The following is a 27,084-nucleotide window of genomic DNA, read 5'->3' on the forward strand; positions in this document are numbered from 1 at the left end:
ACATCAAGTATACTTTACTATATGTCAGTGAATTTGTTTAATTATTATCTAAAAACCATACAATTTCATTTGTATATATTAATGAAATTGCAATTTTGTTTATAAAAAATAATTAATTTTGACAATATTAAATAAATATATAATTTTTTTATATAAAGCCGCTACAAATAATAAAAAAGTAATGCGTAAATAACAATACAATTGACTTTTTAGGTCTTGAACTTATAAGTTGTTTTCCTAGAATAAAAATGAAGTCACTTACTTTACAATACATAATTAAAGTATTTTAGTAATTACGATTTTTTAACACTAGTTGTCATATTATATTATTCATTTTATTATAAATATAGTGTATAATATATTTAAAATAATTTCTTTAATTTCTAACTTATTTCTAATCAGTTCCTATTTCAGCAAAATGATATGTACTACATTAAAAAATGTATATAAATATAATAAGTGACAATAAATTATATTAACAATATAAATATTCTTTTTATTACTAATATTTATTATTGGTTAGTAAAATAATTTATAACAAAGAAGTTAAATTTAATGTCTTTTCTATAAATTATTCAGTCACAGTGAGTTATGATATATACAATGAAAGAGAGGTATATAACAAATGTATAAATACATCAAATAATGTGAGTATAACATGATTACTGATTGTATCTGCTTAATCAACCTTAGTCTTTAGATGAATACAATGTATTATTGCTGTCATAAAATAGGCAAATTCTTTTTATTGCATCTTTAAGATATAACTAATAGTTTTATGTCTACCATACTTAGAATATTTCAGATGCATAACTATGTATTCAAAACACAAAAGATTTTGCAACTTATCCAAATAGAATGAAGTTTTATGAAAGTGTTAACATTACCTTACTGACTGACGATTTTCCACAATTGCACATATATATTTATAAAAAGAATGTTAAAATGTTATAATAACAATGATAAAATTATATGATAAAATTATACACTTTATTAACTAGAAGTTCAATAAAACTGAACTATATGAAACACGAAGAATTCCGATTGAAAATGTTCATAAAAAAATTGCCAAGATATTTACACATCATTATAAATACGATTTTCGATATTATTTTAAAATACTTTTTTAGTTCATTGTATTAAATAGTATATATTTAATAATTTCAATGTACGTGAGTTCTTCTCCATTTCATTCCTCCATAACATTTAAGTATTAAATATTAAGAAGAAAATTTTTCAAGTTCTTTTTTAATTGATGCAATTAGTGGAACTGCAGGGTCCTCAGGTGCAAGTTGACTATTGGAAAGTATGCGTTTTGTATCTATATCTGGTACATTTGGTCTATGAAAGGGACCAGCACTTAAAGGTCTAGAGCTCCACCCACTATGAGATTGAATTGATCCTGAATGTCCATTTTCTGTAATATTTTCTTCAATATTTTTTTGAGATAATGATATAGGATGTTGTACCTCCATTTCCATTGTTCGTGAAGACACAGGGCTGAGTAATACAAACAATAATAACAAAATATACTGTTAATAGTATAAAATTATTACAAATGTAAATACAAGACAATAACATATGAGTTACTTATGTAGAGCATATGTACCTAATTTGGGCAGGTCGTCCTCTGGTTTTCGAAAAAATTGGCAGAACATCCGGTACGTATACTGCCGAATTTGGTTGCATTGTGCAGGTTGGTATTTCCGAATTCTGTTCTCTACTTCCAAAAAGACTAAAAGAATCTTCCAGCAACTCGTGGAGCCTTCTCTTGGCTCGCCCAACAGGACCAGCTGATGTACATGTTATTTCATCAGTTTCTGACGTGCCATTCCCTGAAGATAATGTAACTATCATTTACAAATTCAAAGAAAACGCTATAAAGTAAACTGTATCTTATGTGCAAATTCAAGTAGAATAATTGGTATTTCCATTTGTAGTTGCATTTGGATAGATGTAAATTACATGTTCTAATAGAATTGCAAAACTTACTGTATTGATTTAGAGATTATACAAGATGTTACCCATTTTCAAAATAATTACAATTACTTTCCTTCCCCAGAGATATTTTTGAAAATATCTCGAAAACTAAAAGAATTTGCCGCATATATTATTACTAAAATATAATTCAACATTTATCGGTAAATTTTCGATGTTGATAAAATACTTAAAATTTAATTTTTTAGATATTAACAAATATGTCTCATAAATGTCAAGATAAAATGGATGATTGTCAATATTCAGTAATTTCGAACTTTCATTTTAACATGTACAAAAGAAGTTAAAATTTCATACCCTCTGTAGTTAGAGTCTGTCTTCGAAGATTCCAAACTATAGGTCCAACTACTCCAGGATCATTCATAGCACTTGAAGTTCGTGCAAAAAATTTATCATTGATTTTACTACTTCTGTAGGAATCAATATCATTATTGTCTCGTCTTTCTAATTCGGGAGAATCTATATCTAAATGTCTGACCTATAAAAGAAATATTTATATAAAAATATAAGTATGGATTACATAATGTTTTATAGTTCTCTTAGAAAAGGAAAGGAAGAAGATAAATTGGTACACACCATAACTGGTTCTAATACTCTAGAAAGAGGTTCAACACTTTTCATGTTAGGAAACTGTTTACAAGTTGGCATAGATAGATAAGAATGGGGTGAAGCAGTAGCTTCTTCTTCTTCTTCTTCTTCTTCTTCTTCTTCTCCTTGTCTCATGTAATTGGTTTCCAAAGACTCTAATGTTCCTAAGCGATTAGCCATCACATCCATTGAATCTGATGCTTTAGGCATGTCAACAGCATTTGTCCGCAATATTCTTCCATGTGTCAGTCTGTAAACAATCAACTTATTTAAATACTCAAATACTGTAACTTTTGATAAATGAATTTTTTATAATATATATTTAAGGTGTACAACATAATTTGATTATTTTCAATATATTTTAAATTATAATTTACATAAAAATTTGTTGCGCAAGGTATCTCATCTAACTGGAGCATCTTAAATATTTTGCTTATATTTTGTGGCAGAAAAATATGTCAGAGGAAAAAATATGCACACTTTAATAGGTTTTTAATAATAGCCATTTTAAGTAGAACTTCAAGTGAGGTGGGACAACCTACATATGAGGCAATCTTAGTTGCTAAAGTATAAACTTATACTTTTACAACAATTAATTATCAAACATTTGAGGTTAAATAACATGCGAACCATAAACTCTTCAGGGCTATCCCACGTAAATACTGTGCTAGCCGTTTATGTTGTTTTTGTTTTATTACATATGTATATTTATGATTTTATAGTTCAACTCATAATTTAGTTTTTAACGTAAACTAAAATGGTGAAAATGATAGAGTTACGGTTTAGTTTTCAAAAGAAAACTCTAAAATATATTGATAGTTAGAATAGCAGTAAGTACATGTTACCATCATCTCTCTGTATTGATGATATTTTTGGGTGTTCAAAATGGAGTAGCCAACTATTGTAACTTCCAATGAATCTCAAAGCTCTTATTTCAGGAGGCAGGTCATAACAAAAGTTACTATTAATAAAAATATTTTTTATACCTTGTTTTTTTTGAAGAATATTCTAAAATACTTGGTTCTTGTGCCTTTCTCTTTTGTTCTTCTTCGTTATCACTGGAAGCTTTGTGAATTCCTACATCGAAATTATCTGTAGGTTCAGGAGTAACTGAAGTCCTTGCCACACTTCCAGGTGTGTGACTTTGACTACTACCTTCAGTCTGTGAAAAATCATGAAAACAACGAAAAGGCAATATAAATTTGTACATTGTTTTATTAATCCTTCTTTTTAATTATATTGTACTATCAATAAGGTAAAAGCACAAATTAAACATATTTCATCTACCATATTAAATAATTAAATTTTATATACCTTAATATCAATTTCTGATGTTGAAAAAACAGTATTATCGCGACCACTGGATGTTGATACATAGTCCGGCTTTTTTCTTAAAATGCTGCGATTTGGTGGAGCTACTATTGCACTGTGTGATCTTTTTCTTTTTGCTGTGAAAATTAATCCCACAAGTATAACAGCCAAAAGAATGAAGCCGGCACTGGCTGCTCCAATTAATAACCATGCATCCCTTTTTCTTGACAGCGCCAATGGTCGAGATTCTTTTAAGTAAGCTGTATACAGAAAATATATATAGATTATTCCTTCTGTGAATAATTCAAATGTATTTAAGTAATTTAATAATGAACTTTGTAATGAAAATAGTTTTCATAACAGTTCTGTTTTAAATGCTTGAGGAAATAAAATAAGAAGTAAGAGATTTTTTCAAATACCTTACAATTATAACAATTATAGTACTGTGAATTAAATTCAATTGATTTTATACTCCACGCATAAAGCAATTTCTAAACCTTTCTGAGTATTTAATATCCATCCAATGCTTTTTACTTTCATTGTTAACATAAGATAACAAGGATAACAAGGAGAAATTTTTAAAACACATTCCTCTGCGCATATTATTCTTATCAGAAATTAACTTTGTTAACATTAAACAAATACTGAAAATATTTTCTTTAACTTCACAAATGCTTTATGAAGGTTTCATAGGACAATAGAATTCTTTCTAAATAATATTAATTTAGAACACTTACGTTCACTTTGAATAATAACTGGAGCACCAAGTTCTAATGCCACTTCTTGTGGTGATAAAAGAGCCATGTCTCTGGCAGCTGTTTCAGCAGGTACAGGTTTTCCACCTAGGTGAACCGAATAAACCAATCTTGTAGCACCATTTTCAGTTATACTTGTATTTTGCATTCTAACTTGAACAGTCCCTTCTGCCGAATAATTAAGTAAGCGTAATTCTGAATGCTTGTTTGTGCTTTCCCCTTCAATGTCATTTGATATCAATTTTCTGGGTACTGGTCGACTTCTTGAAGAAATCTGCAAGTTTATTATCATATAAATAGCAATATTTTATTATTTTCTACAAGATAAGGCTTTTTTTATTTGAATTCGCTTACACCACCTTAAACTATCTCATATTATTTCATACTATCTCGTGTTATCTCAAAGTGTCAGAATTCTTCCGTTCAAAAGTAATAACTATTTTGGTAGCCAGCCTAACTTATATGAAAAAAAACATTAGAGTTTGTAAGACAGGATTTTGTACGCGTAAAATAAAATTGTGAACTTATTGGAATCGTACTCTTTTTAATCTGATGTTCCTCGCTCGGAGGCTACAGAAAGAACGCCCTGAGAATGGCATTGTTTAGCTGGAGGGGTGAAGTTGAATCTGCTTGGTCCTCTTCGATTTTGATGATTTTCAGGTATGTTGTTGAGAACATGATTTTGAACAAACTTTTTCTTTATGTCTTGTCAACGGAAAGCTTTAGCTTCCGAGATAATCGCGAAAAACTTTTGTTACTACTACAATGAATTCTATATACATAGGCGCATCCGTGAGAAAACTTATAACCGCACGCTTGTCGTTTCGGCGGCGGCTTGCATCAATCAACCCTTGATGTTTTCAGATTACGTGTATACATCCTGACAAAAGTTCTACCAGTTCTACTTGTCAGTTGTAGTGGTAGCTTCGTTGTTTCGTATAATATATTCCCTCTCCCAAAAAAACTAGCCCTACCTATATCGATATCGTTTTCTCTTAACACTAGAACTACTGAATAGGTCAAAATGGCCCATTCCCAGTTTCTTTACTTCCAGTTTTTGAATAGAAAACAGACGCTCTTCTGAGAAATTACTTTTGTAGTTTCAATAGTTGCACTATTGGGGATTCTACAAAAAAAATCGAAAAGGCAATTTGACTGCTCGGTAGTTTTAATGTTAAGTTCAACTATGGATTTTATAATAACAGCAAAAAGAAACTGCTTTCACATTGTTTCCACTAATTAAAGTAGACTCTCGATTATCTGAGTCTTGTTTAATCGAGTTTCGTATTATTCAAGGTGGTTTGAAGATATCGCATAGCAATGGTCTAGCTGCTATCAAAACAGCTGTATCCTATATTCAACAGTAAGATAATTGTAAATAACTGCACTTGCCAATATGTAATTTTAAAGATGTCTACGTAACACAACGACAAAGAAAGAAGACCTACATTTAACCCTTTGCGGACGAAGCATCTTTAAAGTACACAAAGCTAACAACATATAAAGATAAATTCTACACCGAATGCTTAAACAATAGAAATAAAGGAAACTGTACACTGATCTCTTGCTATTCGAATAATTAACACGTTGAATGCCACATGATTTCATGAAGCAAAATACACGAACCGAAAAAAGGTTCTAATGTTAATTAGAACTATTGAATTATTGAATTAATTAAATTGCGTTATTGTATTGTTAAATTGCACGTGTATCTTGTCGAATGTCACTGTAATTAGGTGATATTATTTATAATATAAAAATGTTTTCAAACAGTCAACGTTTAATTCAATGAATTATAGTGATTCGATTTGATTGGGGGTCACCGGTGATTCCCATGGCATCAACGTGTTAAATCATTCGTTTGCAACTTAGTACTCCAAATATGAATATTTCATTTTGCCAAGATGTCGACGTTCGTCCGCAAAGGGTTAAACAATGAAGCATAACTTCATTTGCCTTAAAAGTGAGTGAAATGTATTACTAATTAAAATTAAATGCGCAATATTACACTATTAACATGTTTTTCATGATTCTATTATTCGCGGTACGAATAGTCCATGTTAACTTGGATAATTGAAACGTCATTCTACATTATAGTTTACATCCTTTTAATCAAATTACCTTGTTTGCGACGAGTGTCCGTTCGTCTGCAGCTCTCTGAAATCGAGAATCCATCTGCAGAAGTCCAAGATGTCGTTGTTGTTGTCTTGAGAATGCTGTCCGATATAAGCGAGCCAATTTCAATTCAATCTTAGGCGGTACAGCTTCACCAGCACGAAGAACTGTTAATAGCCAGTACCTAAAAATAGAACAGGAAAAATGTGCATAGTTTTTCGAAATTCATAGTAAAATCGGAAGTGTGATAATTCTACAGATAAACATAAATTTCAAACTTTGTAGCCAACACTTCTGGATCTAAGTGTTGAGCACGAATAGATGAGAAACTAATAAGTCAATTATATCTTAAGGATACAATATGTTTCATTAGGTTTTATTTACAACATTGATTAATACTATACGTTAATAGTTGAGTTTAAGTGGTACATTTAATATCAAATATTATTAATTTTCATTTAAGAAAGGTTTATGTTCCTTCTGTCTGTTCTTATTTGTCTGACTTCAACTGTTTTACATGTATACTTACCTATGTTTCGAAATTTTTAATTTAATGTGGAAGAGTTAATGGTTCAAACGGTAATGTTTTAAAGTCACTATTATTTAATTGGAGACAATCATTAACACGTTCCGTGCCATAGAAATGTCGGTCATATTTTACTTATGAACTGTATTGATTTTTTCAATAAAATATTAAGTTATATGTAAGTTTTTGGTAATTTTTATATATTTTGATATTTTTCTTTATGTTCTTGCTGCTTTGTAACGCATACCATTATCCGCGGCCATGTGTCCTTCAAAAATGTTTTCTTACAGAAATTGGCGTGTACCATATATGGTACACATGGCACTGAACGTGTTAATAGATGCGTGTTGGATATACCGACATAAATAGTTCCAGTCAGAGTAGGTAAACTTACGATTACTCAATGTTTCACAGACATATAATAAACTGAAGAAATAGTTTGAAATTTCAATTTCGCAAATTGTAATTCTCCCAATGTAAATATGAAAAATAAGCGTTACACTTATTTCGTGTATACAATAGTGTAATAATTTGAGAAGATTATTTTACTATTGTTACTTATGTTAAAGACAGATCTACACCGTCGCAATTGGTCTTATTAAAACTTCACTGAAACACTTTGTTTTCTATTTAATAATGTAACAGTCGAATAGAAAATTTGAATTTAGCTACAAACTGAAAAAAGATAAGAACCTTGGTCCAGGATCTTCTCCGATTAGAATACCAATATTTTGATCGTCGTCGTCGTGCAGTCTTGGCGTAGGTTCGATACACGTGGTACATTTGGAATCATTAGAATCAAGGTCGTTGCGAGGTTTCGGGTCGTCGTCATCTCTTTCTTCAGTTGGCAAGTAAATTGTTACTGTGTGATGAACGGTTCTAGTTTCATGAAAGGGTTGGTTAGAATCCACCCATGGCGGAGCATCCTCTGCATCCGTCCAAAAGAAATCTTGCAGATGAACTCGACGTCCTGGTAAATGCTCGATAACAATTATTTCATCCTCTAAAACCAAAGATATTTTCCCTCTCTATAAGTAGTCAAATTTGATCGTATAAGTAATAAGTAAATTAATATCTTATACAATCTTTAATACGTTGAAAGCCATGGGGGTCACCGGTGACCCCCAATCAAATCAAGTTACATTAGTTCGCTCATTTAAGCGATGATTATTCGAAAATATTTCTATATTACAAATAATGCTACCTATTGCGGCGACGTTCAGCTAGATGGGCGTGCAATTATAGTAATGCCATTCAATCGAATGATTTAATATTTGATTTTTGATAAGGTTAATGTAATTACTGTATTTACTGTTAAACTTGTAATAGAATGAAATCAATTAATCGTAGTGATAGACCGACGCTTCTTTGGCCAACAACAATTTGCCGAAATCAAGTTTGACTGTGGAAACACGCGAAGATTCGAGCGTCCCATTTAACTTTCGTTATCATGAAAATAGAAAGGGAAAGCGAGAAGACGCTGCAGGTTGCCATAAATTAAGTCCTTCCTAGTGCAATGTTACCTCGTCACCGTCCCGCTTTGGCGAGTGTACTGTCACTTATACTTCTGCTATGGCTGGCGACACTTCTCTCTTCATCGTTTGCGTGTCGCGAGTCAAGTTGAATGAAGCATGCAATTATAGTTCTCAGTAATGTCTCGCGCGTGCGAGAGAGATTTAAAAAAAATATTTTTATTGAATGATCTCCAAATACTTCTCTATTACATTGTGAATATATCAGATAATGCCAGATAATGATAAACGTCTCAAGCTCATCACGAGCCACGTTGATTGCCACGTTGGTCACCGATGACCGAAGCTTCCAAATTATTTGAGAACAATTACAGTAAGAAAATTCATGTCAAATAAAAATATTTAGTAACATAAGTAACTAAATAATAATACAATACGAGTACTGCGATGCCAAATCGTTAATAATTATTTCCAACACCATTTGCCTTTATTACGAAAGAATAAGTATTACACGAAACGCTCGAAGTTCTCGTGGCAGTCAACATGTTAACACGTTCGTTACCAACGTTTGTTTCAGTGGCGATTCTCTCAATTATAATATTTTATTCAATTCAATAAACCTTCTAAACAAACTATTGAAAGAAATGAAGCTACAACGAGTCATTGAATCCCTAAATGTAATTCCGTAGCTTATAACTTTAACGAACTATATCTATAGGATTGATTTCATTTTCTTTATATAAAATATAGGACTGCGACCGTCACAAATACATGACACTAGTAGTGAATGTGTTAATGTTGTTAAACCCATCGACTCTCAATCTTCCTTTCCCTTCACTCGCGTGGTCCCTTTTTACGTCCGCAATGCTAAAATCTTCGCTTCTTGGGCTGGATTCGGTATCGATCATAGTTACAAAATGAATTATAAGGCAAGGGGTTAAAGTACGCTCCAATCCACATAGTTTCCTTTTATTTACGCCCACGTTTTGACAGTCCCTTGCTCAGTAGCTTAAAAATAATTCATCAAATAACGGACGATCAGATCAACATTCTGATCTTACAACCCCTTGCCGTACGCTTTATTTCTCAACTAGGATCATAATTCATTGAAAATAAAAAAATCTGGGTATATTTTGTGGAAATGTTTGGTATAAAGTCGCGGTTTCCAACTTGGGAGGCACCAACATTTTTAATAAAAAATTAATGTTCATACCATAATATTTACAAATAAATAAACTTCATACCGTAACGTAACAATGCAAATTCAATAAATCAATGTTTATTTTGTACTAAAGCTATTATTATTTAAAACGTATCTATATTATAATATCTATTAAAAGATAGGGAGGTGCCAAAATTTGTAATGAAAAATTAATGTTTATATCATAATATCTACAAATAAATAAACTTCATACCGTAAGGTAACAATACAAATTCAGTAAATCAATGTTTATTTTGTAATAAAGCTATTATCATTTAAAACGTGTCGATATTATTATATCTATTAAAAGATAGGGAGGCGCGGAGAAAACAATTTTTTTAGGGAGGCGTAGTAGCATAAAGGTTGGAAACTGCTGGTATATAGTATAGTAATTGATAACAAAGGAATAATATTTATTTTGAATTCACAAAAATTCGAGAATAAATAATGTTTACGTTTATTAAAGTTGGTTTAAAATCTTCATCACGAGTCTGACACGTTATTGTAAGGCAAAGGGTTAATAACAATTTCATTCTTCGATCATCGTACTATTTTATCCTACGACTGCCCACACTCCTGCGACTTTGTTTTGTTAGGACGACCTGATTTCACGGTCGGTTTACAGTTCCGGTCCGGATGTACCGTATGCACATGTTTCGTATACTCTGTCGTCTACGGTTTTATAATTAATCTTACCAATGTTAATCTGGATGCACCGGTGTATCGTATTCGAAATGAAACCTGCTCTTCGAACACGTCGATATTAAAGGAATTATTGCTGTTATCGTATTCGGTTACTGATAAATGCGATCCGTAGTTCCGTTGTACGCAATGTACTTCATTCTGCGCACGTAACGTTTACCGCGCGCTTCTTCATAAACTGATTAACACATTGTATGCGGAAAATGTAAAAGTACCATTTCCAGGTACCGTCCAGTAATATTAAATAAATACTTGTACAACTTCATTAACATTTTTTATAAAAGTAGATATACCTGACCCTCGATTTACGCGGATCTTTTTCACGCGAGCCTCTTTTTTAGGCGGCAAATTGGAACACTACGCGGTGGTTTTTACGCGCGATCTCAATTTACGCGATCTAAATTTAGTAACAGCGAATAAAATATACTTTTGTTTTCTAGAATGTCATTATTATTATTTCTTTTGTTAAGCTATGTGCAATGAATATGTATTTCTAAAACGTATACCAGTTTCTCTCTTCAATATTTTGTTTTCTCTTGTACCGACAGGCTCTATTTATACGATTTTCGTTCGCGTAAAGCGAACCCACGTGGGACGGATTTTCGCGTAAATCGTGGGTCAGGTGCAGTTCATTCCTTTTGCGTATGATTGAAAGTATTTTTATTTGTAATGGAAACTCTCGAAAACATTGAATAATAAATAAATAATTTGAATGTAGCTGATATAAATTGAAATGAACAAAATGGCCAGCACGCAATGTGTTAATAGCGATTTTCACACTAAAACTACCAGGTGGGTCAAAATGAACAATTCCTAATTTCTTCTTTTAGAATGACTGCAAACGTACAGATACTTATTTAAGAAGTGATTGAAGAAGCTGATTTAGTAATACTTAAACTAAAGTGTAAACCAATTGAAATGTTAATAAATTCACGCATATAGCTTTTATAAAGACACTTTCAAAAGACGGTTTAAGTGCTCGGTAGTTCTACTGTTAACACGTTCGCTACCAGCGTCACATATTAGTGACAGTGCAATCGCATATTTTACATAAAGAAACTGAAATAAATCCTATAGATATTATTATTTAAAATTATAAGATACGGTTTTGTGTTTAGGAACTCAATGACTTGTTTCAGTTGAATTTTTTAAATGTTTTCTTTAGAAGATTTGTTGGCTTGAATAAAATATTACAATTGAGAGGATTGTCAGCGAACCAAACGGTAGCGGAGGTGTTAATATTGGTAGCGATCGATTAGAATAACATAACGAGCAAGAGAAATTTAGTAATATTGTTTAATCGACAAATACACTTGACCCCCGATTTACGCGAAAATCCGTTCCACGGGAGTACGTTTTACGCAAACGAAAATCGTGTAAATAGAGCCTGTTGGTACAAGAGAAAACAAAATATTCAAGAGATAAACTGGTATACGTTTTAGAAATACATATTTATTTCACATAGCTCAACAAAAGAAATAATAATAATGACATTTTAGAAAACAAAAGTATATTTTATTCGCTGTTAATAAATTCAGATCGCGCGTAAAAATTACCGCGTAAATAATGTTTCAATTTGCCCGTGCAAAAAAAAATTCCGCGTAAATCGAGGGTCAGGTGTGTATTCATACAATATGACTTGTTTAGATATTTCTTATTGTCAATACAGATAAACGTAAATGAATACGTTACAAACATTTTGTGGACTTAAATAAATTGAAATTGCGCGATATGTATACATTATCGCTGGGTTTAGCTTGAGATGGCAGTGTTAGATCGATACTAAACAGAGTTCCTATGGAGAAAATAAGTAAATTGGTCCTGATTGATTATCAGTGCCGTAATATTAGGCTCGTCCTTATAATTTTCGTATAATTTCCTTGTAACTTCTTCGATGTACATTGATTCAAATTTTTGGTAATCGTTTAGGTAAACTTAAAGAAATTAGACTGAACAATATAGTTGTACTATAGTAACTATCCATCACAACTTCCGATGAGAAGAAAATATTTTCTATTTCAATAAGTATTTTAACACGTTGACTGCCACGAAAAACTTCAGCGTTCTATGTGTAATTTTTTCTTTTATAACGAAGATAAAAAGAAATGATTATCAATTATTTGATACTACAATTCTTAAGTCACATTATTATCTATTTATTTACGGTGTTGAACAGTTTTCTTAGATGTCAGTCATCTTACAAGCTATAATTGTTTTCAAGTCACTTGGAAGCTCTGGTCATCGGTGACCGGCGTGGCGGTCAACGTGTTAAAACCGTATTTCAATAAAAAATACTCAACCTCACGCATGTCGAGAGTTAAGTAAAAAAACAGTCGATATTAAATTTTCATATTATTTCTTATAAACTTACGGTGTCGCTTCAGACAGACTGAATATAAAGATCATTAACACGTTGACTGTCACGATAATTTCTAGTGCTTTGTATAGTAATACTTATTCTTTAATAACAAAGGCAAATGGTATTGAAAATAATTATTAATGATTTGGTATCGCAGTAGTCATATAACACTATTATATAGCTACTTATTAAATATCTTTATTTAACATCAATCTTTTTATTGCAATTGTTCTTCGGCAATTTGGAAGCTCCGGTCATCGGTGACCCCCGCCCAAGTTCAATTACTGCAATTTCCTCAATTAAACGATGATTATTTGAAAACATTCTTATACTGTAAATAACGCTACTTAATGTGCTGACATTCAGCAAAACAAACCTGTGATAATATCAACGCAATTCAATGAAATCATTTAATACTGTATTTTTTCATTTCGCATATTTTGCACCTTAAAATCGTGCGGCATTCAACGTGTTAATAATTAGAATCTGTCAACATGGGTTCTTAGGTTATACCGATTATCTCCGTATGTTTATTTTTTCTTGAACCAAATATAGAGAATTATTTTCGAGATCTTGAAAGTTCCGAACTGTTTAAGCTTAGCGCAATTCTACCTGATATTATAATCATCATACTGTATGAAAATTAGAGAATATTCCTAGTTGCGTACTTACGTACAACGAGATAGGTGTATGTGTACGTTAGAAAGCGTGTTGCCGATAGGAATAATATCGATTCGTTAACGCGCACCTGCAGCTTATCTTTGAATTATTTAAGCTCTCCCCTAGGCTCTGGCTACATTGTCCAATTTCCCGAGCAACAAAAATTCGAGAAAAATTTCATGAATTCAATGCTACTTTTCTCAACTCTGGATTCGGTGATATATAACTCATACATCTAAATCATAAGGCACCTAAAAATAAAATTCACGAACGTATGTGCACAGATACATCGGGAAACTTGTTACGTAGGTAAAAGCGATGACTCCACGATAATAGAAGATGAAATGTCAATACTCCAGAATTATTAATACTTCTGTAATTATTTTGAAGTTATTTCTCCGAAAGGTGAAACGTTGCTGTGTTTACGATGTTTTACTAGTATGGAAACTGACAGCAAAACACACGCAAAACGTTGAAACTTATTGATCGTTGAAATGATAACAAAAGACTTGCAGTATTGGTCGAGACTTGTTGCATTTGAAGAAAATTCGTAATATGCCAGCATGATACAAGTATTAGGAAAGAACCCAAATCTCAGCTGTTTAATTCTTTGGGGTACACGATTTTAGAGAAGAGAACAAGTCAACTTGCACAGAATTCACTGCACCAGACAATCCGACAACCTTAATCGCAACAGTCTGAACAGCTTACTAATGCGTTTCGACTTGTATAATCTTTTGTTTTCACTTATTTACGCATTTATCGTTAGTTCATAACATTGCCATCTGAATGAGGAACTTCAAATAAAACATTAAACTGTAAAAGTATGAGTAACTTCAACTTGTCAGGTGGGTTAACATGTATACCACCATGCATAGAAAGCTAAGCAAAGGCTGGTACAGTGTTTAACACACCGAACCCCAAAGAGTTAACACGTGATACGTTCCTCAGGTTAGATCGACACTCCGAAAGATAGATGGTCTAAACGTGAGAAACAGAAAAGAGGGGAAAGTAATATTATAAATTACATCTCGGTAAATGAAGCGGAAGAGTATGTTTCGTATCATAGATACGTTCGCATTGAGAAAATAATTTATTTAAAATATAAATAACGGGGCGTTCGCGTTTGAGTTTGAGCATGATTATTGTTATAAGAGGAATGAAATGGAAACTGACCAGCTCCCGGGGGAAGGGAAGCCTGCACTCTCGAGACGTTCGAATTCTGTAGAAGAAATATTACGATTTGTACGATCGCACCAAATGGAACCGAAAACACGGAACATAAAACACCGCAAAGCAGCATTGCGTACGCCGCGCTCCGCTCTAACTAAGGAGAGGGAAACGCTGTCAACGATTCTACTAGGCTACCCGGCTAATCCGAATGCTCGTGAATCGTCGCGCTAACTCACCGTTTCGAACATGCGCATATGCCTTTCACTCGTATCTCCGAAGTCACAATTTATACCTGTCGTCACCGTCAATGTCGTCGCTGTCGTCGTCGTTGTCGTCGTAATTTAACACTAGACTACCAGAGAGGTCAAAATGACTTATTCCTGATTGCTTCTTTAATAATTATTAATACTAGATTTACGGACATTTATTGTACAGTTTATTCTATTGTTCTCAGAAAGATTGATATTCGTCCGTTTAGATCTAGGAAATGAAATGTTTAAAAATGTATTATTAGGAATCATAATCACGTAATTGAATCAATCAAAATCGACCCAAACATTTACCAAATAATGTTTATAAAATTCAATATGAGTCAAATTGGCTCGTTCTGTAAATCTAGTGTTAAAAACATAACAGATAATTCTCCGAGAAATTACTACAGAAACTGATTCAGCAATAGGCAAATTGAATTATAAATCAATAGAGATCTTAATAATAACACTGCTGATGTTTCCATAGAAAACTTTAGAAAAGTCAGTTTGACTGTTCGGTAGTTCTAATGTTAACCATTTGTATTCGAGAGGTGACTCTCAGTCACCACTTGATTTGATTTGTAAAATTATAAAGTTTTGTATATAATATTAACCCTCTTGGGGCCGAATTTTTGTTCATGATTATAACAAAATCTATGCAGTAGAAAATTATTAAATATCCACATATGAATACGAAATAACAATGTATTCAATAGTTTCAATAATTTCATCAAACTAATATATTTTGTAACTTTCAAGTTATAATGACGTTGAACTTTAACGCCTGAGCGTATAAAAGTTGAAATTAACTGATTACTTCATTTTATTCACCACTTTGAGTGCAAAATGAAATATATCAACAAGATGTCAATACACTGATATGTGACTTCAAAATTACATGGGCCAACAGGGGGTTAAGCTTTGTATGATGCATCAATATATGAATATATGAATATTTTTAGTGAAAAACTTACGGGTGCAAAGGGTTAACACTACAACAACCGAACACTTAAACCGTCTTTTGAAAATTTCTTTATAACAGCTAAAAGCGTGAATGTATTAAGATTTCAATTGGTTTATATTTCAGTTTAGGTATGACTATATCAGCTTCTTTAATCACTTCTCAAAGAAGTGTCTGTACCTTGGCAACAATCGTAAAAGAAGAAATTCAGAAGTCGCCATTTTGACCCGCCTGGTAGTTCTAGTGTTAAATGCATATACCATGTATACAATTAGATGATAGTATTCGAACAGCGATGTATTCATAGGTGAAACGGATATTAATTCTGTAATACTATGAACACTGAAAATGTATGTTTCATAGAGGGTACTATAGGGGTATAATATAACTAGATATACATAGGGTGAGACTCGTAATTGTGCAAGAAAACGTGACCTTCGAGCATCCCAGTTCGGCTTTTGTCATCGAGAGATTTAGTAGGAGATAAATAATCAAGGATGTCATAAATTTCGTCTTCCTTAATACTGTCAGAGAACTGCTTTGTGACCGTGACTACGACCATGACTTCAACTGCGACTTCGACTGTGACTGCAACTGCGACTGCGACTGTGACTGTGACTGCGACACGGGGATTTTTCATTCCTGGTAAAGTTGTCATCGATGATAAACGTTCCGAATGATACTACTACATTGTGTGTTAGTTGTTACTTTGGGAATTCTAAAACCAATTCATAGCTATAACTGGTTTCTTCTGGTAACATTTATGTAGAATAAATGATTATTTACTTGATTGTAGCAAAGATTCTATTATACGGAATATGTTGTGTTCTTGATGGTACGTGCATTCAACAGAAATATTTTGTCTTTCTTACAATCTTCTTGAAGATATTAGGGTGGCTGAACTTTTTAAACGGCAACGTGTATCGTAGCGGGAAAGAATAGTTCATAGTTTTTCTTACCATTTTTAAGATATTAAAATGAATTTTAATTGTTTAATTAGTAACGTGGTTTTCCCCTGCTGTATTGTAGTTAACAAAAAGATAACAAAATACAATGAAGTGTCGCTCAATCTGCAGAAAACAGATAGTGTATAAAACAAGTAATCGTAATTTCTGAAAGAAGAAAAAAATTATTTTAAGTATTTAAGACTAATGGCCACTTCAAAGTTACTATTATAGGTCATAGAATTCATCTTTTTGCCAACCATGAAACAACAAAAGAAAAACATGTCATCCATTATAGAACTTAAATTAATTTTAATATTTTAGAAATTATAAGATGTAACAAATATAAATTGCCGTTGTTTGACAAGTAATATAGCATATAAAATATTTAATGAAAAAAAACTTTTATCAAAATTAATAATAAAAAAAGGGTCATATCAGACAACGATTATTATTAACTTATATAACTTATACACTTTAAAAACATGATTATATTAACCAATCCTAACATGAATTTCATCAAAGGTATGTAAGATGAGGTGGAAAGATTAGAAAACATGATTATGTAGTCTAAATAATATGTTGAAAGCCGAATATTATTGAAAATTTTCAGTCCATTACTTCTGTATTAAAAAATTTTTAAAGAAATAGAAGTATAAAATGAAATTTCACAATTTGTCAAAAGTTTACAGAATCAATAGTTATAAAATATGACATGTATTAAATATTAGTAAACTAATTTTTTATACCTTTTCCTTTTTTATTATCGCCTTTTTCTACCTTTTCGCAATAATATTTTCTCCTTTATTGATTATGAAATTTGATTTTATAGTTTTGCAACTTCCAGTATATCTTTCACTCGAATAAAAATTCTGTAGCTTGAATATACATATCGTGTGATTTAGATCATATTTAAAGATTTTACCTTTGCTTATATTCATTAGATAACAAATTAAACATTTGTAAATGTGTACTGTAATTTATGATTATTTCAATTAAGATGATTCCACTGTTCGAATACTTTGTGTACACCTGTGTACATCTGCGTATACTCAGTTTATTTGATTGTTACCATCCTTACTTACTTTTGTTGGTTCGTTTATTACCAATATTTTACATCATCGCTTAATTAATAATCATGTAAAATGGTTGTGGGAATTCGAAGGATACATACATAGTCATTAATAATTGGATAAACAAACTCATGATACAAAATAATATGGCAAGAATATACTGTATTTTTTCTTTTAATCATTATCATACGAATCATTACCGTTTAATCATTATCATTACTTGCAATTCATACTGCGATTGTTTCTGAGAAGATGTACGTGTTCATGTATGTGTATATGTCATTGCGAACTTATTATTACCGTTATTATTATTCTTAGTGATATCAGTACCGTGGTTTATATTTCATCTTTTATCTTGTTCGTTATCGACATTATCGGTCATCATTGTCGGCATCATCGTTGCCATCGTTAGCAGTATTATTACCGTTTTATTGTCAATATTCTTAACGTCACCGTTAATCTCGGCGTCGTCACGTTTGATTCAACACAGTAAGACCAAGATACACTGGTACTAACATAATTCATTATCGTAACACATTAATTAAATAGATGAGTATAATAGGTATTTCACTTCGACGGTGTAATCCTATTATACATGATCAATTCGCGTTTTCGTTCTATCAGAAGTATAAAAACGTTGTACAAGATGTCCCCGCTTTTTATCATAAAAGTATTGTTATTTTCAGGGACCAATTCATCGCGTAATACCTTTGCTGCACGCACACACACGAACGTACACGCACAACTATTTAGACACAATTACATAGTTGCTACCTATATATAAATGTATAAATATGTCTATAAGTATATAAATATATCTATATACATATATTTATGTACTTATGTCTGTATTTATACTATGTAAACGCGTAAACACGATTGTCGACAGATATATACAAGAATATTTACATTTTTACTGCTTCTAAGATCTTACTATTCCCTCGATAACCTAATCCCTACCAGGTTCCTCAATACGCGCCCTAAGTAATATTCCAAAGATTAAAAGTTGAAGTCTCGCATTGTATGGCATTAACAATAATATAACACTTTTTTTTAACTTCCTTCTCATATCAGACAATTCTACAACTTTTATATACTCATTAATACCAGGTTGTAATATTGAAAAAAACACTGATATTTTTCATATAGAAATATTAATTACAATATAAATTTCATTCTAGATTTCTTTTGTTTAATTGGCGACAAACTGTGTTGTTATCAAAGCTATTGACAATGTTTCATATTTATTGTTTTAACGACTATGTACTTTATTATTTTATTATTTTAATCGCAATTTCCAAAAAATACACGCAATTCTTTAGTTTATAGATCGTGCTAATAATTTAGTTTTCCATTTTGTTAAATTTAAAAATGAAAATAATGTGAATTAGGCCTCTTAATTTTTAATATAATCAAGAAGATGAAATATTCAAAACTATCATCTCGAAAATCGAACAAAATTCTTGAAAATTAATCATGTATGTGAGATAACTTTAAATACCATATTACTTGTACATCTTTATTTGCTGTAAATAAATGCAGAATTCCAGCATCAAAGTTCTTAAATGCAGAATTTGCTATAAATGCATAATTATTATATTTATGTTCCTCATTTTTCAATTCTTCTTGCTCTTACGAAAAAAGTTATTTAATTTATTTAAAAATATTAATATTTGTAAGGTATTTAACATTGTTGACGTTATAAAATTTACTGAAAACGTTTGGCGCATTATACTTTTGATTTTTCTTGAAGATACACAAACATTGTCGAGTTTTCGAGATGAAAATTTAGAATATTGGACTAGAGTTAACTCTAGTGTAAACCCTAGTGTATGTTCGTATAGTGTGGTAATATTGTGTTACGTGTAAACGTGTGTGGTAATATTGTATTACGTACAGGGATATATTAAAACACGCAGATGCACGGTTTTACTAATTAAGGCAGAACAGTTGAGCTCATCACGGTATTGTGTAATAAGATTACTTACTGATTATACTTGACAATATCTGAAGAAAAGCAAGAAGTACGGAAGCATTCAAAATTGAATGCAAACACGCGTTATGAAATGGCAGTAACGGAATCAAGGCACAATGTAGCCTACCAGGGCTATTGCCTTTCCCTGTTTCCTTTACTTCTTTCTTCTTTTCTGTTATAGTTTTAAGTCGCAGTCCAGCTGCTCGGTAGGATAGTGTATTATAAGACGCAGAGGAATCGAGCAAAGCGACACACAAGATTATCTCGGTTGCAAGAGGAACCCGATGGATTGTTTAATTAAATAATTTTCACATAAATCTCATTTAAATAATTTACGTTTTCGTATATACAGTGCGCTTGATTTACGCATTTTTGCTATTGTCTCAAACATGCCTAGACTTTCTTTACATCATCGTGTTATCACGTTGATAACCAATAACAATAAAAATGTCGGCAACAGTTTCTAATAAATCTTCACTGTACTAGTCGCACAAGTGTTGTGTGTCTACTGTTTTCCATTTCGTATTCTCCTTCCATTATCTTCGATTGTTGTGCATGGCAACTAGAATTTTTGGAGGGAAATACGAGAAAATGGCAGTCCTTGGTTTTCCTTTTCTAACCGCTTGCTTTTTAATTAAAGCTACGATACTGGTAAACTGACACGTTAGTCATTGAATAATTTAAACATTTTTTGTCCATTCACAAAAATTGAAAGAAATGACCTAGGTTACAAACATTACACTTCTACACCAAGAACTCTGTCAACGACATACTCGTACCTCCTCGGCTCTTCATTGTCGTTCTGTTCAGATGATTTTAGATTCTCATCTTGTCCAGTTTTTACGCACTGTAGCTTTGCCATGCCTGGTCGACCCTTCGCGTTCACAGTTTTATTTGTACTGTTCGCTGAACTATCTTCAGCTAGGTTTGAAATATCCACATTATTTTTTGTAGCACTGTCAGCCTTTATGGTAGAGGCATTCCCACAAGAGACACTAGTTGGCCGTGTAGCCAGATTTGAAATACATTGAGCATCAACTTTAGTGATTACAGATTCACTGATAACTGGTTCTGAAGTATGTCTCTTGTGATGGGCAAGTGACAAGCTCGGTAACAATGTATTCTCGCATGAAGAGTCTTCAGGTGGAAGTACAGGAACATTAAGACTAACGCGCGTAAAGAAAGCCATTTTTTCCCTGAAAAACAAAATATTAAAAATGAATTATGAAAATATGTAATATAAAAACAAGTAAATAATGTGTACGTATACAACTCTTACATAAAATAATTAACAGTCTACAGTTTTCTAGATATATTTGAAAATAATCACAACCCTTCTTTTTCATACGAGTAATAACAATCAACTAATATAGACTTAATTTTATGCGTAAAACAATTGTAACATTAATATACATACTTGAAAGAAATAATATCAGGTTTTCCTTTGCCAGCTTTTGTCTTTCTTAGCTTATAAATCTCTTTTGAGGTTCTTTTTAACATTTTCTCTACCCTTTTATCTTCGGCACTCTTGCCATTTTTTCCACTTTCAGCTTGCGCCATGAGGCTCTGAAATTTATTATCTTCTAGCAACCAAGTTGCAAAATCGGTGTCACCTTTTTCTCTCGCTTGCTCCAGCCTCTGTTTTAATTCTCGTAATCTGGTAATCTCATCTTGAAGATTGCTTAGTCTGGCATGCTGCGCTTGAAGATCCAATTCGAGATCCAACGATGTTCTAGCAGTAGGTGGCAAGTTTGTACACTTCTTTGAGACAGTTTTACAGCTGAGTGCAGACGAAGGACGTCGCCATCGCAATGATCGTCTTTCAACCGAATTCCGTTGGAAAGGTCCACCCCTTCTATAAAGCGGCATGCTACTATCGCTGTCACTTCGATTGAGCTGCGGAAATAGTAATTAACAAATTTAAGTACTTTTCTTAATAATTAGATACTTTGCCGAATTTTTTTAGCGAACGTTCTTAATAATTAATAAATGGCAGATAATGAATTATTGGTTTTGGTTTTAGTATATTTGAAGACCAAAAGTTAAAAAGTACCAAAACATAAAATGTTATTTATAATATAACGATATAAGTGATGTAATAAATAATTCCAATATTGTATCTTAAATAGAATTTGTACTTACTCGACAAATGTAATGATTTTTGCTAACTGCAGCACTCGGGGAGAAAGTCTGACTTCTTTTTATAACGATAGAATTTTTATCGTCATAAATACTGTTAGGAGTAACGCCAGCTGCCGAAAGTTTCCTTTGTTTTCCCTGTTCGGGAATGAAGATACATTCAGTGTTCGTTTCCTTGTCCTCAGTTAGCTTTGTATCTTCGTTCAATTCTTCATCCTCCTATTATCGATATAAAGTATTATTTTAAATATACAATAACCGTATAATAAAGAACGTAATATAATTGCATACGTTAATATAATATTATTATGTAACATTATTATAGCAGTGTGCTGTTAACATTTTCTTCAAGTTTTAATGGATTTTGGCTTGATACACACTATCGGTTAGAATCTGATTCACTCTCAGTCCGCTCTTAATTTGATCTTGCTCTATTTTCGTTCATCACGAACAAAAGGCAAGGAAAGAATTTTGAATGGAGCAGATTAATAGATGTGTATCGGGTTTTACTAGTCACAGTTGAATAATATATGTTTCTCGACAAAAAATTGTAACATAAGGTTAATATTTAATAGAGATAATTAGCTGTAGATTTTTGCAAAATGATTTTTTATTTTTAAATAAATAATCTTTTAGTTAATGTATTCTGAACTATTATTAAGTTTTTATTACTATTTTTATCATTGGTATAACTATTCTTTTGCAAAAGGAATAACAAAGATATTACTTGCTGACAATCTCCATTTATGAAAGTATATCTATGTATAGAAATTAATGAAAGTTAAATTTTACATGACTCCACGTAATACATAATAAAATTTAACTAGAAATTATTTAAAATGAAAGTCAGTAGTACCTCATGCTCCAAAACATCTTCCAAAATATTGTCTTCCATCATGAATTCCACAATGATTCCTTCTTCGTCACTATCCTCGCTACCACTTTCACTACCAGCATTTTCATCCTCTTCTTCAGGACTCCTCAAACAGTTTGCTAGTTCTTCTAATTTTAAGGAAATAGCTGTTTGCAACTCGTCGCATCCTTGATTCCTTGTCAAGGTAGACGTTTGAGAGCTAATTATTGTACTCTCGTCGCTGCTTTCTTCCTTAGTATTTTGTCCACCACGATAAACTGATATATCTGATTCTTGTTTATCGTGTTTAGCCTGTCTTGCTATGCTAGTAGAGATACTGTTGCTGTTGCTAGTACTCGTACTAGGACTGTCAGGTGGTTGCATAAAACGGAAGGACAGTAGATTATACCATTTTACACTTGGTGATTCTGGGCAAAAGTCTGCAAGGGAAACTTGGGCGGATCCCTGAAAACAACATTAACTACTACAGTTTATGTATTAAATAGTAACAGAGATAAATACAATACAGAATACACTGGGTTATGTTATAATGAACGCAAAGAAATATTATCAGCCTTTCTACTGATGTATAGTAAGAGATTTACATTAAATGGTGTAAGATGACTTGCTTGTTAATATTAATTATTACATAATTAACAGCCACATATTGGCAAAATTAACTAAAACCATCAATTAATGTAGAGACATTAAGTAAAAACTAAGAACTATAAGTGATGAATGTGATTAAATTAACGACGGACTTGTGAAAGAGTTTTTATAGTATCAGTGAATGATAACCTATAACTTAATGAATTAATACTCTAGCATTTTAATACAGAGATATGTGAGGGAAGAATTGACAAGAAGCTATTTGGAGAAAAGAAATAAAAAAAGTAATGATTCATGATGGGTCATTGGAAGAAGAATCTTAAAAATTGAGAGTACACAAAGAAGAGAGGTATTTATGTACGTTGAGTTATAATACTTTTAAATGAATAAAAAATAATTATAATTCAATGACACAATGTACCATTAAATTAGTAAAAATGATTAACATGAATTTCTATATTTGAAGTTCATTTCAGTTATAATTATTACTATAGTTATAAATTTTTATTATCGCTATTTTTTATTATTTATTAGATTTTTTTTCATTCGCGGTATAAATTATTTATAACTCAACTTAACATACCATAATTCTTAATGGAATATTAGATATAATAAAAAAGAAAAAGAAATAAGTACCAAGCACTCCTCAGACTCACTGCCTGTACACCAAACATTCACTTGAAGTGTTTTAGTGTACAATTTGTTAAGTGGTACAGCAATCGGAAACGTTTCACCAAAAGTTGGCTTATGCAAATCCAATACAGGTTTCGTACAGCATATGTGGTTAACAGGTGGCTGCATTGGAAGTAGAGCAGCTTTTATGTACCTAAACATAAATAGAGAGAAATATTAATATTCTTAACAATGATCTATAGAATGTTATTTGTATTGTATAAAATACTTTAACATATGAGTTAAATGACATCAAGAATAAAGTAAAGTGTTAATGTATTAAAATGTGCTTAGGTGATTATTCTATACTAATTATAAGTCTCAATGAATGAATGTTAGGAGATTGTAAGTCGAAGTGAATACTCACACTTGCGCGTTATTAGGAATAAAGAGAGCAGCTAGGTTCCTTGCACGTTCGATACCAACATGAAGTAGGCCGTCGCTTACGGAATACCTATACAACTTAATTACTTTAGTATAAAGTATTTATTTATATAGAAAGGAAGGGAAAACTGGTAATTCTACGGATACTTATGTATTCTATACAAAGTGGCATTCATAAGATTTCTATATAATCAGAGGTTCTGGGGAAATAGATATATTAATTTCATATAAGTACATTAATTACAAATACGATATACTTGACTTTCTTTTATATAGATTCATTTTGAACACTGGATAATAAATGTTACAAGCTGTATTTATGTAGCATAATATACAGATGAAATATTAATAAAAATTCTGTTCAAAATTTAACGTAATGTAACTAATACCCGTACTGTTTTCAATAGATTTCACACACTGTTTGTACATATTTTAATATAACTTCAATAATTTGTTCTTTAATCCTGACACGGTAGACAATAGAAAACTGAAATTTAACACGTTGAATGCCGCACGATTTTATAGAGCAAAATACACAAAATGGAAAAAATATACTATTAAATCATTTATTTGAATTGCGTTGTTATTATTATTATATGTTCATCTAGCTGAATATCACCGCATCAGGTAGCATTGTTTATAATACAGATATGTTGTCAAATAATCGTCTTTCAATTGAATGAATTATAGTAATTCAATTTGATTGGGGGTAACCGATAACCCCTATGGTATTCAACGTGTTAACTACTGTTTTACCTCCCAGTAATTGTGTATATCATAAAATATTCAAAAGATATATCAAATGAAATGTAAAACAAACACACCTGAGTTTAATTTGCACCTGCGCCGTCTCCAGGCTCATTTCCCCGAGCGCCAAAGAATCTACGTCCCCGATCACTTCGGAGAGTCTTCTTCGATTGGAAGCTTCGAAGACACCTGAATCGCCCGCGACGCTTTCATCGGAAACAGCCGCAGAGACGGATCTAGTATTAGTACCGGAACTGCTTGCTCTTGATCGAATTCCCGTGGGGGGTGGCGTCTCGCTGATCGGCGACAGAGGCGGTGGCTCTTGCGAGATCGGTTGTTGTTGCGCAGTAGTGACAGGCCTACCAAGACCGCTACCTTGAGACATGTTCCCGGACTGTAGCTCGACAGGTGGATGAGGTCCACCGACCAATTTAAGGCGATCTTGCGAACCAGCGCACAACAATTCGTGTGATGATATTTGCTGCTGACTAAGCCTAAGTTCTGCCAAACGGTCTTCCAGTTGATTTCCGTCTAAATTTACACTGGAGGAAGTGGTGGTTCTCTGATTCTGTCGCCTCTGCATTTCCACGTGCTCGTACGCTGGAGGTGGTCCCATTGGGGCGTTTTCGTAGAGCGGCGAAACCGGTGGACTGACGCTCGAAAGACTGGATCTAGGGGACAAGCTAGGTTGAGATCTGCCAGGCGAGGGAGTGCTAACGAGATTGTTCTGTTCCGAACCCCTAAGCAATCTTTCGACTCGTCTATGCAAATCGACCATGTCGACCGGTCGTTCTTGCTGCAAACTAACGGGACCTAGACACTGTGGACTACCATAAATATCAGTGAAGCTCAGACCGGAACTCAGAGAGCCTTTGCTGCTCGTCGTGCTAAGACTTCCGAGACTGGAGCTACTGCTCACCGAGAGCGTGCTCGCACTCAGCGTTTTCAGTTGGCCTTCGAGCATAGCCATAGAACGTAGGGCATCTCTCAACTGTTGCAACAGCAACTGCTTCTCTTCGTGGAGTCGCACTCGATCGGTGATAGTTTTGTTCGACAATTCGAGCGCGTTGTTCAAATCTTGCTCCAACCGACGGATCTCGCTCTGTATCTTTTTCATATCTTGTTGCGTTCTGGTGCGCGGCGTAATGCTTCTTAGTTCTCTGAGCAGTTGTTCCTTTTCTTGGAAGAGCAACAGCTTGTCCTTGTCGCTCTCGGTTTGACCAGGCGTTACTTTCTCTTCAAGATCCGCCAACTGTTGCTGAATGTGTTGTATCCTTTTTCTCGCCTCGTCGTATTGGAGTCTCATCCGCGCCATCTCAGCTAAACGGGTACCAATTGGTACCAATTCGCCCGACAGATCTGTTTGAGACGCTGTGCTGAGCTTCTCTTGGGGTAGACTGAGCGTGCTGGCCTCAGGACTACCTTCGCACAGTTGTAATCTCGTTAACTCGTCCTTCAGCTGTGCCAGAGATTGCATTAATTCAGCCTTTTCCTTCTCCCCGGAACTAAGCGATTTTTGTATGTTACGAAGCTCCGTCATGATCGCCTGAGCCTCCGTAATGTTGTAACAGCCCCCGTGATGTCCACTCAATTTTTGCTCGACGCTGCACAATACA

The 27,084-nt window shown here is 32.8% G+C and overlaps 2 protein-coding genes across 4 annotated transcripts in view; both read right to left on the minus strand.

Moving 5' to 3' along the window:
* Window positions 1–3: 3 nt before the first annotated feature.
* Window positions 4–15,087, minus strand: LOC116425305 (uncharacterized). The gene is made up of 10 exons (XM_031972827.2): window positions 14,864–15,087; window positions 7,987–8,296; window positions 6,774–6,951; window positions 4,635–4,926; window positions 3,901–4,157; window positions 3,573–3,748; window positions 2,575–2,836; window positions 2,296–2,476; window positions 1,610–1,835; window positions 4–1,500 (listed from the first exon to the last, which is right to left on the minus strand). The coding sequence occupies exons 1-10, from the start codon at window positions 14,988–14,990 to the stop codon at window positions 1,221–1,223; spliced, it is 2,289 nt and encodes a 762-aa protein (XP_031828687.2). The 5' UTR covers window positions 14,991–15,087; the 3' UTR covers window positions 4–1,220.
* A 3,147-nt stretch (window positions 15,088–18,234) lies between these two features.
* kibra (WW and C2 domain containing protein kibra) overlaps window positions 18,235–27,084 on the minus strand; it is an 87,976-nt gene continuing 79,126 nt past the window's right edge. For all 3 annotated transcript variants that reach the window (XM_031972823.2, XM_031972824.2, XM_031972825.2), the window contains 7 exons: window positions 25,546–27,072; window positions 24,705–24,791; window positions 24,302–24,491; window positions 23,060–23,521; window positions 22,207–22,422; window positions 21,482–21,960; window positions 18,235–21,260 (listed from right to left, as the gene is read on the minus strand). In XM_031972823.2, the coding sequence (XP_031828683.1) occupies window positions 20,801–21,260; window positions 21,482–21,960; window positions 22,207–22,422; window positions 23,060–23,521; window positions 24,302–24,491; window positions 24,705–24,791; window positions 25,546–27,072 (3,421 nt within the window). In that variant the 3' untranslated portion in view covers window positions 18,235–20,800. The remainder of the gene's footprint in view (window positions 21,261–21,481; window positions 21,961–22,206; window positions 22,423–23,059; window positions 23,522–24,301; window positions 24,492–24,704; window positions 24,792–25,545; window positions 27,073–27,084) is intronic.

Source organism: Nomia melanderi, chromosome 4 (assembly GCF_051020985.1).
Source record: "Nomia melanderi isolate GNS246 chromosome 4, iyNomMela1, whole genome shotgun sequence".
NCBI classification, from domain to species: Eukaryota; Metazoa; Arthropoda; class Insecta; order Hymenoptera; family Halictidae; genus Nomia; species Nomia melanderi.

Coding starts and splice junctions, on each gene's coding strand:
- LOC116425305 (XM_031972827.2), bottom strand. CDS start 14,990: ATGCTGCTTTGCGGTGTTTTATGTTCCGTGTTTTCGGTTCCATTTGGT. Junction 1,836..2,295: donor ACAGACTCTAACTACAGAGG/GTATGAAATTTT, acceptor CATTATCTTCAG/GGAATGGCACGTCAGAAACT. Junction 1,501..1,609: donor GGACGACCTGCCCAAATTAG/GTACATATGCTC, acceptor TGTATTACTCAG/CCCTGTGTCTTCACGAACAA.